The sequence below is a fragment of the Equus quagga genome, chromosome 12 (assembly GCF_021613505.1).
Source record: "Equus quagga isolate Etosha38 chromosome 12, UCLA_HA_Equagga_1.0, whole genome shotgun sequence".
In the NCBI taxonomy this organism is placed as follows: domain Eukaryota; kingdom Metazoa; phylum Chordata; class Mammalia; order Perissodactyla; family Equidae; genus Equus; species Equus quagga.
In genome coordinates, this window is record NC_060278.1 from 85,145,182 (window position 1) to 85,164,202 (window position 19,021).

General features: G+C 47.4%; 1 protein-coding gene across 1 annotated transcript in view; it reads left to right on the forward strand.

Annotated features, from left to right (window-relative positions):
- POFUT1 (protein O-fucosyltransferase 1) overlaps positions 1-12,209 on the forward strand; it is a 25,509-nt gene extending 13,300 nt beyond the window's left edge. Inside the window, exons 5-7 of the mRNA XM_046679991.1 lie at positions 3,370-3,562; positions 5,230-5,472; positions 8,410-12,209. Of these exons, the coding sequence (XP_046535947.1) occupies positions 3,370-3,562; positions 5,230-5,472; positions 8,410-8,598 (625 nt within the window). The 3' untranslated portion in view covers positions 8,599-12,209. The remainder of the gene's footprint in view (positions 1-3,369; positions 3,563-5,229; positions 5,473-8,409) is intronic.
- The last annotated feature ends 6,812 nt before the right edge of the window (positions 12,210-19,021 follow it).

Below are 19,021 nucleotides of genomic sequence, written 5' to 3' on the forward strand. Positions count from 1 at the left end.
ATCTTAGTGTTCCAAGTTGCTGGGAGATCACAAACTCCTGCTTTCCTTTTGAAATCCTTTAAGCTGGCATCTAAAAGGAACTTGGCCAAGGGCCTGGCCCATATTAGATGCTCAGTTAATATTTGCTGCTTCTTCCTCTAACCCCTGAGAACCTAATCTGGTCTTTCTGGTGAGATCCCTGAATCCTTCTCATTTGTTCATTCTCTGCAAAAATATTTATTATACTACTGTGTATTGAGACCTGTGCTAGGAGCTGGAAATCAGAAGAATAAGCCACAGAGTCAGCTCTTGAGGTACTTGTTGACTGGGGTGGGGGAGATGGGAGTGAGGAATAGTAGTTAAGAACATAGATTCTGAAGTAGACTGCCTGGATTCAAATCCCAACTCCACCAATTTCTAGCTTTGTGACCATGGGCACGTTACTTAACCTTTCTGTGCTTCAATTTCCTCATCTGTCAAATGAGAATAACAATAGTACTTACCTCACAGAGCTCTTATGGGAATCAAATGAGTTAGTATACACAAAGCAATTGGAACATTGCCTATCAAATTAAGGCTCAATAAATGATTCACATGTATGTACATACAAAATTAAAATCTGACAAGATGAGCATTATATAGAGTCAAGCCATGGAACACTTGCTTGTTGCATCCTTGTCACAGGCCCTGGACCATGTGTGTGGGAATCATGGTGAGCAAGACTGCTGGGGCCCCTACCCTCATGGGCTGACAGTGGAGACGGGAAGAAGTTGTTGAGCACATCAGTGTGCCTAGGGCGGTGAAGGAGACGTGGGACAGGGAGCCCTTGCCTAGGAGCTGAGGCTTGGTAGTGGTGACTGGTCTTGCGGGTTTGGAAGGTGTTAGCTGGGCGAGGTGTTTGGGTTGGGTGTAAAGAATGAGTGGCATGTCCATTGCAGCACTGTTGTTTGGGTGGAAGATTGGAACCACCTCACTCTCCAGCAGGAGGGGACTACATAGGTAAATTGCAGTTTATTTGTGCAAAATGGGAACCTTCAAGAGAAGCTAACGTGATCACATGATCAACGTAGCCAAATCTCTGAAACATAAAGTTGAATTTTTAAAAAGTTGAAATAGGTCATGTACAATATGATGATGATAGTCAGAATTTTCCCAGAGCTTTCTGTGTGCCAAGGGCTATTCTGAATGCTTTGCTTATGTTAATCCATTTAATCTTCTCAACAGCCCTATGAGGTAGGAACTGTTATCAGCTCTATTATACAGATAAGGAAACTGAGGCACAGAATGGTTAAGTCACCTGCCAAGTTAGTAAGTGGCACAGTCAACGTTAGAACAAGGCTGCCTAGCTCAACAGCCCATGCTTTTACCGTTACACTGGGTAAAAAGCATTTTTTACATTTATATAAATAGTAAAAGTGTAATCATGTGTAAAACCACAGTACCTTCTGGGAAGAAGAAGAAAAGAAGGAAAAGAGGTGATAGGATAGAGCTTTTGTTTAGATGTGTATTTTTTTTTAAATACTAAGTATTTGTACGAAGCAAAGAATATCTGCTAATTTGAGTCATGGGTATGTGGATCGGTAAATTATTTTCTGTATTTTCCTGTGTGCTTTGAAATATTTAACAATATTTCATTAAAATTTTTATTGAGATAATTGTAGATTGACATGCAGTTGTAAGAAATAATATAGAGAGAGCCCGTGTACCGTTTACCCAGTTTCTGCCGATGGTAACATTTGCAAAGCCGGAAAACCGTACACTGTCACAACCAGGGTGATGTCCACCTGTCTTATTCAGATATCCCCAGTTTTACTTGTGCTCACTTCTGTGTGTGTATGTGTGTGTGTATTTAGTTCTATGTGATTTTATCACGTGTGTATGTTCGTGGATCCACCACCACAGTCAAGATATTGAAGAGTTCTAAGATCACAAGGATCCTTGTGTGGTGTGGCCAGTTTATAACCATACCCACCTCCCTAAACACACACACACACACACACACACACACACACTCTCTCTCACACTCACACACTCTAGCCCCTGGCCACCACTAATGTCTTTTCATTTATGTTCTCTTCTGTAATTTGTTATTTCGAAAATGTTATATACATGGAATCATACAATATGTAGCCTTTTGGGATTGGCTTGTTTCACTTGGCATAGTTCCCTTGAGATCCATCCAAGTTGTTGCCTGGATCAATAGTTTGTTCCTTTTTATTGCAATAGTGTTCCATGGTATGGATGCACCACAGTTTCTTTAACCCTTCACTTCTGGAGCGATTTCTGAGTTGTTTCCAGTTTTTGGCTATTATGAATGAAGCTGCTATGAACATTTGTGTACTGGTTTGTGTGTAAATATAGGTTTTTATTTCTCTGGGATAAATGCCTAAGAGTACAGTTGCTGGGTCATATGGTAATTGATTGTCTGGTTTTGTAAGATACTGCCAGACTTTTCCAGAGCGGCTGTGCCTGTTTCATGATTTTAAGAAAAGGATTTTAGCCGGCAGAGAGAAAGCATTCCACGTAGGGGGAAGAAGTCCGAGAGGTCTGGAGTTTGAAAGTGCAGTGTGAGTTTATGGAACATCAGGGTTTCACGTTGCTCAGATATAGCCTGGGTTTAGCTGATGAGGGAACACAGGTTTGCACCTCATTCATTCAGTCAACAATTTTTACTGAGCTCTTAGGTGTGACAGTTGCTGTTCTAGGTGCCTGGAGGCACTGCTTTCAGAAGCCTGAGTGCAGCAGAAAAGACAGAGGTGAAACAATGACAAGGTGCATAGTGTGCAAGGGAGGAGGAGAGCCTTCAGGAGAGTATGATGGGGGCATCGGCAGACTCTGGTGCTTTCCATGAGGGCGGGGACCATGCCTGTCTTGTTCTCCCCTGGGCCCCAGCACGTAATAGGCAATCGATAAATATGTGTTAAATGTTGAGTGAGTGATCTCATCCAGTGTACACATTCCCTGTTAGTGGGACCTGTCCATTGCCCTCTGGAAGCAGCTGCACATCCCAATCCCGCCATGTGGGTAAAAGGGCAAAGGCTCAGTCCAGACACCCCACCCTGGAGTGAATTACCACACCACAGATTGGAAGCCAGCATGACATACAAAAGGTTGGAATACTCTACTGTAAATTTTTAATTGTTAAGCAAGCAAAGAGGGTTGTAAATTCTCTGTGGCGGGACAGTATTGCATAGTGTGCCTCTTGCCACCGCCAGGGTTTCTTATCAGCCCGTTGGGGTTTCACAACCTCTCCTGCTTCTTGCCTGTTACAGAGGCCCCTGCACAGGGTCTCTGGGGCATGGTGCAATGCCATCCTTTTTCCCGTGGGGGTGGTGGCCAGGCTCTCTGTGCATACGCTGTCTGACTTCCCCTCATCTGTCTTGTGCCTAGATTTTCTCCAAAGGAACATCCAGTGCTTGCTCTGCCAGGGGCCCCAGCCCAGTTCCCCGTCCTAGAGGAACATAGGCCGCTCCAGAAGTACATGGTATGGTCAGATGAGATGGTGAGAACAGGAGAGATGCAGATCCGCACCCACCTCATCCGGCCGTACGTGGGCATTCACCTGCGCATTGGCTCCGACTGGGTAACTTCCCCCTTCCTCTCATGGCTGGGTTGGACATATCCCTAAGCAGGGCTCATGCCTGTGGGGGTTGAACAGTGAACCTGTTACACCAAGTCCCAGCCAGGGCAGAGAGGTCTCAGTCAGCCAAGTCCATCGGACTGTGCCCCATGTTCCTGCCATAGACACATCAGAAATGTGGCTCCAAAGTGCTTGCTTGCCAGCTCCTTTTTTTTTTTTGCTGAGGAAGGTTTTCCCTGAGCTAACATCTGTGCCAATTGTCCTCTATCTTGTATGTGGGTCACCACCACAGCGTAGCTGGTGAGTGGTGTAGGTCCACGCCTGGGATTCAAACCCACGAACCCAGGCTGCCAAAGTGGAAAGTGTGAGCTTAACCACTACACCACAAGGCTGACCCCACGAGCTCCATTTTTAACAGTTGCCATTATCATTTTGCAGATGAATAAACTGAGGTATCAAGCTAGACCATGGGTCAGGCAGCAAGCCAGAGAAAGACCCAGAGCTCAGGAGTCCTCGTCTCAGCTCAGTGTTTAGCCAGTAGACTCCTTGTTGAAAAACTAGCTCTAGAGATTGGGTGGGGCTCCCAAGAAATGAAGATGTCATCCTCCGAATCTGGAGGCTGCTTAAGTGTGCAGAAACCTCCTCAGGTTATCCTCCGTGTGAAGATAACAGGAGCAACGTAGACAAACTCCTTAATTTACATAAGAAGATATGTATATTTATGTATGTATGTTAGAAATGCTCATTGTCGAAGACTTGAAAATTACTGAAAAGTAGAGAAATTAGGTCAAAATTCATTCAGAGTCAATTGAGGAAGTAATCACACATTTACCCACTAGGCTCCCTTCTTGCCCCGCTTCCACAGAGAAGGGCAGCCAGGCCTGGAATAGTTGATGAGTGCACTCAGCTAAACTTTCAAGGAACAGGTAGTTCCCATCTATACTTTCCTCAAACATAAAAAGGTATAAGAAGCTGTTTTTCATAAAGCTAGCAAAATGCTAATACCAAATGCAGATAAGGGTGACTCAGAAAAGTGCAGCCCATTCTCCCTGATGAACATAGATGCACGGATCCTGAGTGAAATACGAGCAAGTAAAATCCGATAACATATTAAGAATATACAACATAAACAAGTAAAATTTATCCCAGGAATGCAATTAAATTCACTATATTAACACCCAAAGAAGAAAAATCATATAACCATCTCAACAGAGGCCAAGAGAGCATTTGATAAAAGTCAACACTCATTCATGATTAAAAAAAAAACTCAACCAACCAGGAATAGGAGGGACCCACCTTAGCTTGATAAAGGCTATCTCTCTGAAACCCACAGCAAACATGGACTTCGTGGGAGCTATCAGAAGTGTTCCCACTGAAGTCAGAAATCAGATAAGGCTGCCCATTATCACCACCATGGTTCAGAATTCTACTGGAGGTCCCAGATAATGCAGTAAGGGCAAGAAAAAAAATTTGTAAAAAGCCAGTATCCCACTACCCAGAAATAACCACTGTTACTGTTTTGATGCATTTCCCTCTTCCCTCAATGCTTTTTTAAAAAACAGGGCTGAGCTCCTCCTATATTGCCTGCCTTTTTCCACTTACCAGCTCTTGCTTCTGGGGTTCCGGGCCAGTTGCTGTCTTTAACTCTGTCCCCCCACCCCATCCCACAGAAGAACGCCTGCGCCATGCTGAAGGACGGGACTGCAGGCTCCCACTTCATGGCCTCTCCACAGTGCGTGGGCTACAGCCGCAGCACAGCGGTCCCCCTCACCATGACCATGTGCCTCCCCGACCTGAAGGAAATCAGGCGGGCGGTGAAGCTCTGGGTGAAGGCACTGAACGCCCAGTCGGTCTACATTGCTACGGATTCTGAGAGTTATGTGCCTGAGATCCAGCAGCTCTTCAAAGGGAAGGTAGGTGCAGGCCGGTGGGTATGCAGCAGGCAGGGAATCAAAGAAAGAGCCAGGGTGGTCCCAGCGCTCCCACTGCGTGCTTCATGACCTCACACCACCAGGCTTTTGCTTGGACATTCCATTCCTCTCCAGTCTCTACCCTTCTTTCAAACCTCAGCTCAAACACTCCACAGATGCTCTCCGGTTTTTTCTCCACTCCTGTCGCTAATGTGTCCCTACTGGGAGCTATTGTTGCACTTTATCACATCTTCTCTTGGGACGCTTTCTAGACTATGTGAGACTAGGGTAGAAGTGTGTCCTGTTTCTTCCCAGGAGTTGGGGCTCCTTGAAGGCAGGATCCAAGGCTGACTCATGGTTCTATTCCTCAGAGTCTAGACTGGTACGTTGACCTCCTCCAGGTCTGAGACCCCACCCTGCCATCACCAGTGTCCAGGACAGTGCCTAACACGTAGTAGACGCTTGGTAAATGTTTGTTGAATAAGGACGCTGAGAGTGGTCCCTTGGTAGAGATCCAGCGTAGCAGAGAAAGAGCGTAGACTTTGGAGCCACAGAATGTGGGCTCTATTCACTCTGCAGCCCTGCACAAGTTACTTTACCTCTCTGTGCTTCTGTTTCTTTGTCTATAAAATGAGACTGAGTGTAGTACCCTTCTCATAGAGTGACTGTGAAGATCAGATATAAAGAAATTAAAACAGTTCCAGTACAAAATAAGCGTTCAGTAAAGTTAGTGTCATTGATAGTAGAAGTAGGTGGTTGATGAATAAAGGGAAGGCTCTTTTGTGCTTAGTAAATGCTGAAGGGAGCAGTGAATGTAGGTATTCAGTATATGACTAAATAGCAGAATGTGCTTGGTACTGCCTGATTGCAGAGCAGGTAATAAGTATGTATCGATGAAAGGGCTGAATCAGTAGTAAGCGTTCAATAAGACTGTTGAATGAATGAAAGCCCTAAATGCTTGTGCAGACCCTAAAAGGCAGATACCTGCTCTCCAGCAGTGGACACCCTCGGCCTTATGTGGAGGGGCTCTCTCTCTCTCTTCACCCCAGACACAGGCTGGAAGCTGCGGCTTGTGGAGAAGGTGCTGAGTCAGTGCATTCTGGTCTCCCACCCACCCACTTTATAGAAGAGTATCAGAGCTGGGAGACCCCCGAGCGCCTCTGACCCAACCCCTGCGTTTTATAGCTGAGAAAGCAAAGTCCCAAGAAGGGATAGAATTTACCCAAGAGGGCTCAGAGCTAATTATAGTGGGCATGACACAGAGCGGGTAAGTTTCAGGGCGTGGGTGGAATCGCTTGGGGGATTTTGCCATGATTAAACTAGTATTATTTCTTTACTACCTTCCAAATAGCAAGATGATGATTTTTGTTACATCAGAAATCTCTGTGTGACAGCAAAACACTTTCAGCCCCAGTTCTGCCCCCACCCCCACCTCTGTGCTAAGTGGAAGCACTTGGAGAGCCCCAGGGAGTTTTTGTGAGTTTTAGAGTTGATGTGTTTGTTACGCCTTGAGCCTCCTGCCATTTTCTACTTCTTGTTCCCATGCCGCTGCCCTTGTCCTTCCCCACTCCTCAGCCCCCCCTCTCCACAGGCCCAGAGCCCACCCTTCCTGCTGAACTGAGCCTGCTCTTCCATTAAGCTGGGCCAGGACTGAGCCAGGGATACTGATAAGTTGGGGGGCTGCCTGCAAGGCTCATGGTCTAGACTCAGGAAAGAGGCTCTGCAGAGAACTATAACGTGCGCCACAAGAGAGGTCCGAGGGTGGAGGTGGGGCTCACTCCCTCGTCCAGTCAACAGATGTTTACTGAGACAGGCCCCAGGCCGCGTGACAAGCAAACCGACTCAGCCCTGGCCCCAGTCAGGTGCAGGAGACGGACATTAATCAGAATCACTAAGAAGTGAAAACTATAAAGGGAGACGTGTGCTGTGAGGTGAAGGAACTGGTTCTGTGGGAGTGTAGGGCAGAGGAGCCTGTCCTAGCCTGGGGGCCAGAGAGAGCTTCCCCAAGGAGGTGAGACTTGAGCTGCCGGCTGAAGGCTAAATAGGAATTAACCAGGCAAAGAGACAAGCACCCCACACAGAGGGAAGAGCATGTGCAAAGGTCTTAAGGAGGAGGGAGCTTGGTGTGTATTGGCTGGAGCTCAAGGGATGAGGGGGAGGCATGAGAGGAGATGGAGAGGTAGGCTGAACAGGGCCTTGTGGGCCTCATTCAGGACTTGTCATCTTGATCTGAAGAGCAATAGGGCACCATTTAAGGGTGTTCAGCTTGGGGTGGAGGGCGGGACAGGCAGGTAGGAGTATCTAAGAAAATTTCCTCTGGCTGCTGTGTGGTGAGCAGACCAGGAGGAGAGGCAGCGAGGGGACCAGTGAAGATGCAGGAGATTGTGGTGGTTGCCAGGGAGTGGTAATGCATCAAGATAAGGGCTCACCTTTGGAGAATATCTCCGGAATTGATTGGACAGGACTTTAGGCTCCGAGGCATCCAGGCAGCAGAACTGGATGGGTGGGGTGCTCTTTGGTTAGATCAGTTTATTGGGGGAAGCCAAACCTGTCCGGCTAGGGCTTCGTGAGAAAAGTAGAGCTAGAGCTGAGCCTTGACAGTATGGTTGGGATTTTAATGGGAAGGGAGAAGGCATTCCAGGAAGAGAGAACTAACAAGCAGAGGCACAGAGTATGCATGAGGGGTGTGTTTAGAGTTGAGGCTGGCAGAGGGGAAAGGGTGCTGGGGAAGGGGATGTTCCATGTTGGGGTGGGCCCCGGAGCTGCTGGACAACACTGCTCTCAGATGCCCAACGCTACGTCTTAATCCCCTCTGTGCCTCCTTTTATGTCTGTAACTTCAGCACAGGGGAAGAAGGCTGGGGCTATGGCTGCAGGCCTTGGCTGAGCCAGCCACCTTGGCCTGCACCCTGGCTGAAACGCCCTGCCCTTCCTCCTGCAGGTGAAGGTGGTGAGCCTGAAGCCTGACGTGGCCCAGATTGACCTATACATCCTCGGCCAAGCCGACCACTTTATTGGCAACTGTGTCTCCTCCTTCACCGCCTTCGTGAAGCGGGAACGGGACCTCCAGGGGAGGCTGTCCTCTTTCTTTGGCATGGACAGTCCCCCTCAGCTGCGGGACGAGTTCTGATCCTGGCTAGAGCACATCACCAGTCTGAGCTGGTCCCTCCAACCAGGTCTGGCAGCCAGAGATGCTCCTAGGATTGATCCCCAAAGGAGCAAGCTCCTCCTCTCTCTCGCCACAGACAGAGAAAAGTACCAGGGACTTCCTGGAGGAGGAAGACAGTCTATCTCCCAGGGCACAGGACTTCCAAGCTCCTAGGAGCCAGAGCATTTCCCCTCCTCACGTACTTCCTGCTGTTTCTCCTGGGAATTTTTCACACCAGCCAAGCAGTCCAACTTCTGTCTTTTGGTCTGCCCTGCTCTGAGCAGCCTGGGATGCTGACCTCTCTTCAGAGAGATTTTTTATATAGAGAGAGATTTTTATAGTTTGGATACAAGCTATGACTACCCTAGAACTCTCCCTCATTTAAAAAAAATCAGTGAAGTTCATTAACGTAGGTACCTAAAGTGACCTTAACTGAATGTGGATGAGGCAGGGGTGGGGTGGGTATATTGGCCACTTTTCCAGCTGACTCCCAAGGTGACCCTCAGACTTATCCCACTGCCTGGCCAAGCCATTGTCGACCCCCCTTCCTAGGCCATCTCCAGGGTTTGGGGCAAGAACAGTCTCCTCTGTTGTAAACACTGTGCCAATGGAAGCTATCAGTCTGGGTGCAGTGCAGGGCTCCACAGGCAGCTAAGTGCTGCCAACAATAGTGTGTTCCCAGCAAGGAGCATACGCCATCAAGCTCGCCATCGTGATATTGCTCTCAAAGTCTCTTGGTAGTTGGTGGCCTGCCACAAACCTGGCACCATCAGGGTCTCATAACACATCAGAGGCCAGGGCTTGCTGGTCTGGTGGGATCCTTCTGAAGGCTGCCGTCTCCTCTTCTGATTTCTGGTTCCAAGGGGCCTGGTTGTAGAATTTTGCCATTGAATTGGTATCTGAGGCCTGTCCTCCCAGCCTCCCTTCTGTGGCTGGAGCCCTCAGTCCATGTTCTCACAGGGAGTGCTTGCTAAGCGTCTGACCAGATAGAAGATGCCCAGGAGCCAGGAGCCATCAGAATTCCCAGTTTGGAAGCAACTTTTGCCCCTTCCCATCCAGTGTAATCTCTGCCAACCCCGTGAGGCTTAAGGTGTTACAGTGATAAGTTTCTTTGTCTCTGTCAGATGCTGCATTTGTAATATCCGTGACTCCTGAGAATCTGTGATTTTTTTGGCCTTTTGGTTCTAAAATTCAACTCTGACACTGGCTGACCTCTTCCCCGCCCTGTGCCTCGCGTGGCCTTTGATCCTGGACAGGTGGGGGAGACTGACAAGAGCCCGGCCCAGAGCTCCGTGCAGGGCTTCTCCCCTGCTTACCTTTGGGAAGAAATACTTTCATCAGAGCACACTGGGTCAGAGGTTGCAGGGCAATAAGGACATTAGACGCCAAAGGTGGCATTTGCTGCCTAGAACTGCTGCCCAGCTCTTAGCAGAGAAACTGTACAGAAAGAGCTTTTGTATTCTCCCTCCCGGGAGAACAGGACATGTTTTAAATCCTGGGTGGACTCTGACAGATGGTTTGTCTGTTCAGACTTGTTCACGAGCCTCATTCAGAGACGCAGGAGCCCTTGTCCTCCGGCCTCCATCCGATGTTTGGGAAGGTGTGGCTTACTGGCTGGTTTCATTTGCTGGATTCATTTGCTGTCCACAACCTCACACTAGGCACGTGCTTTAGAGCCCGTGGCACTGCTGGGCCATCCAGATCATGATTAGCCTCGGCAGTAATAACAGCTTGTGTTCTGGAGGAGAGGGCGCAGGAGTTGTAGTCAGATCCAGTGTATGATGTAGGCAAGCACTTTATTCCTCTTTGGTCTGGTTTCCTCACCTGTAAAATGGTGATAAAACTGATGGGGTTGTTGAAAGGCTGAGATGAGATAAAGCACATCTAGGAGCACATTGTATACTTGAAAGAGACAAAGGCACCTATGTGGCTGTTGATTAATTTGACTGCCTCTTGTGGCACACCTACCCTGTGCCAGGCACTGTGCTTGTTTAGAGCTTTATGGGCATTCTCTGGTTTGGGACCCGCCCCATCCTTGGGAAGTAGGAACTGTTAATATCCTCTTTCTATGCAGGGAAAAAACTAATGCTCAAAAAATTCTCAGAATTTTGCCAAGGCTGCACAGCTAGTAGTAGTAAGCCAGGATTTGACTTCCCAAAGCCAGTGCTGTTAGCCACCAGTTTACAGGGATGCACTGCTCTGCTCTGCTGCCTCCAGTTTACAGGGATGCACTTCATGCTGTGTGTGCCACAGAGGCTTCCGATGGGAAAATGAGCAGCCAGCTTAGTTCCCATTGGGCTCCTTCTAGGGTTCTGCTCCTGCCAAGAGGTTTTGGGGAGGGCGAGATCACCCAAGAAACAGAAAGCCCACGTGAAGCTTACAGCTCTCTTGGGTGGTTAGTTAGGTCAACATTCTTTCATTCACCAGGTATTTATTGATCACCTACTATGTGCCAGGCTCTGTACCAGGTACTAGGGATTCAGCAGAGAATCAGACATAAGGTCTTTGTTCTCAAGGAATTTGTATTCTAGTAAGTAGAAGACACTACAAACAAATGTACCATGGGAGGTGTTGATTAAGCACTATAAAGAAAGATAAAGGGTGTGGGGTGCAGAGGGGGAGCAGTGCTGGTTTAGACAAGGAGCTCAGGTGAGCCTCTCCCAAGAGCTGCTGTGGAGGAGCGAGGGACACACTCATCCAGATGTCTGGAGGCAACACACTCCCTCACCTCCCCCTCGCAGAGGAAACAGCAGTGCAGAGGTCCTGAAGCTGGAGACGGTGAGTGAAGAATAGCAAGGAGGCCAGTGTGGCTGGATTGGCAGGAGTGAGGTGGTGGGCAGAGCAGTAGATCAGAGCAGGAGAGGCGACGCGTCCTGCAGCCTGGAGGGCAGTGGTAAGGTCGAGGCTGGGCTTTTATTTGGAAAATATGGGAAGCCTTTGTAGGGTCTGCACAGAGAGGGTCATGGTCTGATTTACATTTTTGAAGCACCTGTCTGGCTGCCACATGGAGAAGAGATGGGAGGGAGGAAGGGTGGAAGCAGGGAGACCAATGCAGGGCTGTTACACAGATGTAGGGGGGAGAGACACAGTGGGACTCAGGATGGACTCAAGCAAGGATCATTGCATTGAAGATGGTGGGAAGTAGTCAGATTATGGATATATAAAATTATTTTTAAATTTCAACTTTTTTAAAGATATGTCTTTGCATAGTTTTATCATGCAATGTATAGAATGTAATATCCTGTTTTTCACTTAATAGTATATTTTCCATGTTGGTACATAGCCTGAATAAATGTCTTTAGTGACCTAAAATTCCACTGAGGGCTGTCCCACAGTTTATTGTTGTCCTATTATGAGAATTTAGTATGTTGTCAATTTTTCGCTATTATTATTTGAAAATATTTTTATTTGTAAGATTCCTTTCTGTATCTAAAATTTCCATTAAGGTAAATTCCCAGAAGTGGATTTGTTAGATCAAAGACTTAAAAATAAAAACTTTTATTATGGAAAAACTCAAATATACATAAAAATTGTGATTAAAAAAAGGAACTCCCAGTTTCAACAACGCTCAACATTTCACCAGTCTTGTTTCAGTTACCATCCCACCCCCCATGTCTTTTTGCTGGAGTCTTTTATAGAAAATCTAAATATATTTTGAAGGAAGAGCCAACAGGGTTTGCTGACACACTGAATTGGGATAGGAGGGAAAGAGGGAGGTCCAGGGTGCTCTGAGGTTTAGGGCCCAAGCAAGAGGGAGAAGGAGTTGTCCCTGTCTTGCAGGTTGACCTTGAGGCAGGTCACCTCACCTCTGCCTCACCTCCAAGTTCCAGATGCTAACGGTGGTCCAGGCAGTGTTTCTTAAAGGTGGTCTCCAGAGTTCCTTGGAGTGCTGGTTGATAAGGCAGATTCTGGGCATCCACCCAGACCTAAGGAATCAGAATGTCTGGTGGATAGTACCCAGAATGAACATCTTAATCACGTACAAGTGATTTTGATGCCCAGTGGCCCGAGACCTACTTAAACTGCGATCCTCAGACCAGAAGCATGGACATCACCTGGGGCAGCTTGTTAGAAATGCAGGCTCCCGGGTCCCACCCAGACCTACTGAATTAGAATACCTGCGGATGTGGCCTAGAAATGTTTTCACAAGCTCTCCAGGAGCTCAAGTTTGAGCAACACTGGTCTGAAGGCTGTGGGGATCATGCACTTTGGTCAGCCGGCAAATGCTTATGGAGGGCCCTGGCAAGCCTCAAATGTTCCACCAAGCGTGGTCAACAGGATGGCTTTAGGAGGTGCCGGGTAGTGCTTAGTTCGTGTTGTAACATTGACTTATTCCTCTTATTGTGCTTTGGGGAAAATAATACAACTCAATAATCAAACCCTTGATTTAATGGGTTTCATTGTTTTAGGATGGGACCAATTATATGTACATAAAACAATGAGAATTACATCTTTTAAAAAATTAAGTAACTACCAGTAGAGGTGGGTTGTGGATTAGGCAGAAATGGAGAAGCTGGTGTTCAGCTGAGAAAGGCTGTCCTTATAGAGTATAGATCCCCCAGAAATATGGAAGGGAGTGGGAAGGAAAGAAAGAGGGAAGGAGAGACGAGATAGAAGGAGGAAGAATGAGCTGAGCTCTCATTTCCATGTTCTATTCACTCCAAAGAAGCTTAGCGAATAATAATAATAAGCTTTCTCTGGCCCCGAAATAAGGATCCCTTTCACTCCTCAATTTTCTCTGTATCCTTAGTGGAGTTGACAGAAAAAAACCACAGCCTGAAGGCAAATCCTGCACTCTGGATTATGTTGTCAGAATTAATTCAGATTCTTGCTTGAAACCTGATTTATTTCAGGGTTGGGGCCTTTCTCCTGAAATAACATTATTTAAGGGCAAGCAGGTTTGGTTTGTTTTTACATCTAATCCTTTGCTGATCATCAGCGCGGGACGCCAAGCCCAACCAGGTAAACAGCGGGAAGGGAAGGAACAAAAGACTTTTCCCAGAAACCACCTGCTTCCCCACGCGGTGACTCAGCAGAAGCTGGGAACAGTGCCCACCCAGGGGTGGCAAAGGGGGGGCACCCCATCCCTCTCTGAAAATCCAACTCTCTCAAAAAAACTTGGGCGACACATTGAGCCATTTGACGTTCATTCTCCAGAGCGTGGGGAGTTTCCCCTCCCTGACAGTGGACAAGATGGTTTAGGAGGGAACCAGCACAAGGAGAGAATTGTCTTTTCAGTGTTTTCTCAGTCCTGCAACAATGCCAAAGAGAAAGTCTCAGTTCGGTGCCAGCATGTCATTCACTTCTCTACCACTTGCTGATAATCTGTCCTAGTAACAGAGAGAGCAGACAGTGTTAGCTGGCTAGAATTCAGTAACACTGTTTGCTTTCATTATGTTTATTTTTTGGATACTTTGTATTTTCATTTTCTTATTTACAAATGTGGTTTAAAGCTTCCTTTTAAGAAATGTATTTAGGTTACAAAAAAGTGAGTTGATCAAGAGAAAAATATTAGGTAAGTGGTATGGTGTGATTTATGAAGATGAAGTTTGGGAGACCCTCACTCAGCCTGGTCTTTTTTTTTTTTTTTTTTTCTGAGGAAGATTAGCCGTGAACTAACTGCTGCCAATCCTCCTCTTTTTGCTGAGGAAGACTGGCCGTGAGCTAACATCGGTGCCCATCTTCCTCTGCTTTATATGTGGGATGCCTACCACGGCATGGTGTGCCAAGCAGTGCTGCATCCACACCCAGGATCCGAACCAGCGAACCCTGGGCCGCCGAGGCAGAACGTGCTCACTTAACCACTGCACCACCGGGCCGGCCCCTCAGCCTGGTCTTTATGTCACGCCCTGGAGACCCCAGGACAAGACCCATGCGCTGTGGGGGAGGGGCAAGCGTGGAAATGGCAGTAAGAGAGAAATCCTGCTGTCCATACTCCGCTGGTGTTCACATCATCGTGTTATTGTGAAGGCTTTCCCTCGGCTTATATCATACTCATGAATATTTCAGGATCTTAGTCTAAGAAATCTTCCTCTTCTGAGCTCCCATAGCATGTTGAAATTTGAAACTTTCACCTTGCAAGTGAATAAGCACTTTACAGAAACTAACTCATCTAATTCACAGAATAACCCTATGAGCTTGGTCCTCTCCACTTTACAGATAAGGGCACTGAGGCACAGAAAGCTGAAGCAACTAGCTTAAAGTCACCGAGCTTGTGAGTGGCATAGCTGGGACTCGAGCCAGGGAAGCATGAGACGAGTCAACGCCCTCAGCCCCTGTGCTGTGCTGCCTCTCAGGTCACTTCTCAGAAGACGTTGGCTTCTTGGTCACCCCAGCCAGACCAGAGCTTCCCCTAGAACAAGACTCATGCCTGAGGTATCTCCCTGTACCGGCGCCTGACCCAGTGCTTGGCTTTAAGAGTGCCCATTGTCTATGAGCTGAATGACTGAATATGCAGGAACGTGAGCTGACTTCCAGCACCATGGCAGATTCATGGAGCAGGTTGGAGTTGAGTTGAATGTGATTTCAACAGGTGGTTATGACAAAGAAGAGAAAGAATTCTGGATGGAGGAAACCACGTGAGCAAAGGTGCAGATAAGGGACTATAATTTGTCTAGTTGGAAATAATTTGACTGGAGTGGAAGAGTTTGGAAAGTTCTTTGGGGTCAGAACATGGTAGGAGGGTTGTGCCTTGAATGCCAGAGTAAAGAACTTATGTTCCTAGGAGCAATGGGGAGCCAGTGAAGGCTACGATACAAGGGAAGTGACACAATCAGAACTGGGCGTTAGGGCGGTTATTCTGACTGTGGGTTTAAAACAACTGAGGGGAAAGTCTGTAAAGTGAAAACCAGAAAAAGAGCTCAGCTTGTGGGGAGCAGCGAGCAGTGCCGTGTGTGGATCTAGGGAGGCAGAGACCGGAGATGAGGCACCTAGGAAAGTCTGAGCAGTGTGAAGGGCCTGGAATGCCGAAGTAAGAGGTTTGGTCCTTTCCCCTGGGGAGCCAGGGGAAGCTTTTAAACCAAGGGTATTTGATCAGATCTTTATCAGGGCTTGTCTCTGGGTCAAGGGCAAGCAAATGGGGTGAGGGTGGGAGGAGAGATTTTCCAGGGCTCCCCAAGGGGCCACCTAAGCCATCTATGAGTGAAGAGGTCCCTGTAGGACCCCTTAAGGGCAGTGCCAAAAGGCAGAGCTGTGTAAATTATTCAAAAATACTATCGAAAATAAATTCATGCACAAGGTAAAACGTTTTTAAAGTACAAAAGAATATGTTTGTAGAGGGAAAAATCAGTGCCTGCTCCTGGCCCAGAACACTCCCCAAAGACAAACACTGCTAACAGTTTCTTGTAAGCCTTCCAGAAATTTTTCGTGCCATCTATAAGCATACATCTATGTGTGTATCCTTTTTTTAAAAAAAAAATCAAAACACAAAATTGTATGTTTGGCTCTTGCTTTTCTCATATAACATACCTTAGAGCTTTTTCTGTATCAGATGTGCAGATCTTTTTCCCTGTTTTTACCCTCTTCATAATGTTCCATAATATGTATGGACTATAGTGCATTTAACCTATTGCGAGACATTTAAGTTTGACGTTTTTGGCCATCGCGAACAAAGCTGCCATGAAGAACCTGCAACAGGTGCCATTTCCCACATGTGCAAAGGCATCAGCAGGATATGTTTCTGGCGGTGGAGTTGGTGGGTGTGTGCATTTTTCATTTGATTGGCATGGCTATGCTGAACGAAGTTGTGCCACTTCGTCCTCCCTGGTATAGTGCCTGCTCCCTCACTGTCTGGTTTCATTGGTTTTTAACGTGGCTCTGGGAGAAGCCACTGGTCTTGAGTCTGGACACTTTGATTTCCATCCTGGTACTGCAGTGTGCTGGCTATACACAGCCTATGAGACTTGGGTTCGAATCCCAGCTCAGCCACTAATTAATGTGTGACTCAGACAACTTATTAGCCCGTCTGAATCTCAGGTTTTGCATCTGTAAAATGGAAATAATGTCTTCAGTTGAGTCTCACTTTAAAGTCAGGTCCTAAAGTATAAAGACAAAGTGTATTCTCTTTCTGCCCTAATTTGTTAAACCCATATGTGATGTAACTCCATTCTACTTTGCAGGATTGTTGTGAGAATTAAAAAAACCAATATTGCCATAGTACCTGGCACATAGCAGATGCTTGATGATAATTATTTCACAAAACTGCAAAATCTCTCCGAGACTCAGTTTCTTCCACTATGAACCTGCAGTTGGTGTGGGCCTGCCAGGGAGATTCCAAAGTGCATGAAAACATTTTGCAACTGTTAGGAGGGCCCCGGATATGGGGGTTGAGCTTTATTTCGGTTCTGGCAGCCCTGCTAGGCACTGCCTGCTAGAAGCTTCCTTTCCTTCTCTCCTTGGCTTTTCGGTGTTGTGTTTGCTCATGGCAAGACCATCTTCTCTCAGCCGTTGCCGGAGAGCAAACAGGAACCCTGAACACTCAGCCTGCTGGGGAGATGGGCCTCCGGGAGAGACCCCCTCCTGTCTCTGGAGGATTAGGCTTCTGAGGAGCGGGGCCTGGAGGGAGCCAAGGACCCAGGCCTCGCAGGCCAGCGGTGTGCAGGCAGAGGCGGGGAATTGCCTCTTTGTGGCAGGAAAGGCCCTGGCCCTCTCTGAACTGCTGTCTCCACTTCAGCTGTAAAATGAGGGCTTTGGAGAGGGTGACTTTTGTAAAGGGCACTAGGTTTGGAGTCCAAAGCCTTGGGCATAAGGGCTAGCTTTAACATTAATCCAGTGTGTAATCACTGTGACTTAGTGTCCACATCTGTAAAATGGGAATACAAGTTAAACCATTGAACCATTATGGATTGAGTCCCTCCTCCCATGGAGCTTGCTTTCTAGTGGGGGAGAAACAGAGAAGGAACCAAAAAATGTATAATGAGTGAGGAGGTCAGGGAAGGCCTCTGTGTCCTGGTGACATTTGAGGGGAGCCCTGAAGGAAGTGAGAGAGTGAGCTGTGTGGCTATCTGGGGAGTAATGTTCCAGGCAGAAGGAACAGCAAGTGCAGGAGGCCTGGAGTGGAGGTCAGCCTGGTGTGTTTGAGGGGCAGGGAGAAGGGGTAGGGGGTAAGGGATGAGAGGGAGCAAGAGCCAGATCAGAGTGGGCCAGGCCTCTGGCTTCTCCGTGAGTGATGTGAGAAGTCACTGGGAGGACTTAAGCAGGTGTGACATGATGTGACTCAGGTTTTATATTATCTATATCTTGGCAGTATAGCTGTCTATTACTCCACAACAAGTAACCTTAAAACGTATTCTCTTAAAGGAACAATAATCACGTATGATCTCTCACAGCTTTCGTGTGGGTCAGTAGTTTGGGAGCAGCTTGACTGAATGGTCTCTTGCAAGGTTGTAGTCAGATGTTGGCCAGGGCTGCGCTCATCTGAAGGCCTGACTGTGGCTGGAGGCTCCATTTCCAAGGTGGCTCACTCATATGGCTGGCAAGTTGGGGTTGGCTGTTGGTGGGAGGCCACAGCTTCTCTCCACAGGCTTGCTTGGATGTCTTCACAACCTTGTGGCTGGCTTCCCTCACAGTGAATGATTCAAGAGACCCAGGCAGAAGCTGCAATGTCTTTATGACCCAACATCAGGAGTCATGCACCATCACTTCTGCCATTTTTGTTGGTCACACAAGCCCTATTCAAGGAGTCAGGGGACCACACAAGGCATAAGCACAAGGAAGTGAGGACCACTGTGGGCCATCTTGGAGCCTGACTTCCACAAGTTTTTTGTTTGTTTTAATCACCAGAGTAAAATTTACTTTTTTGGGGGTGTACATTTCTATGAATTTTAGCACATGTGTAGATTTGCGTAACCACCACCACAAACAGGATGCAGAGCAGTTCCATGACCCCTCAAAAACCCTCGTGTTTCCCTTTGTAGTGACGCAGCCTCTCCACCCTTAACCTGTGGTAACTGCTCATCTGTCATTCAAGTTTCATCTTTTTGAGAATGTCGTATACATGGAATCATGCAGTATGTCACCTTTTGCAATTGGCCTCTTTCACTCAGAGTAATGCCATTGAGCCTGCTATAGGTTGTTGCAGGTCTCGGGTGTTCGTTCCTTCCCATTGCTGAGCTGTGTTCCCCTGTGTGGATGTCCCACAGTCGGTTCCCTGATTTACCCAGTGAGGGGTGACTTCCAATCTCAGGGGATTACGACTATTGTGCCATAAGCAGTGGTGCACCATGCTCGTTCTCCCGTCCCTCTGTTCCTCTGCTCTCACGTATGTTCAATATGATGCCCCAGCCCCCTTAGACCTGTTTATCCTTTCAATCTTTTTCTCTCTGTTGTTCAGATTGGGCAATTTCTGTTGATCTATCCTCAGGTTCACAGATTCTTTCCTGGGACATCTCCATTCTACTATTTAGCT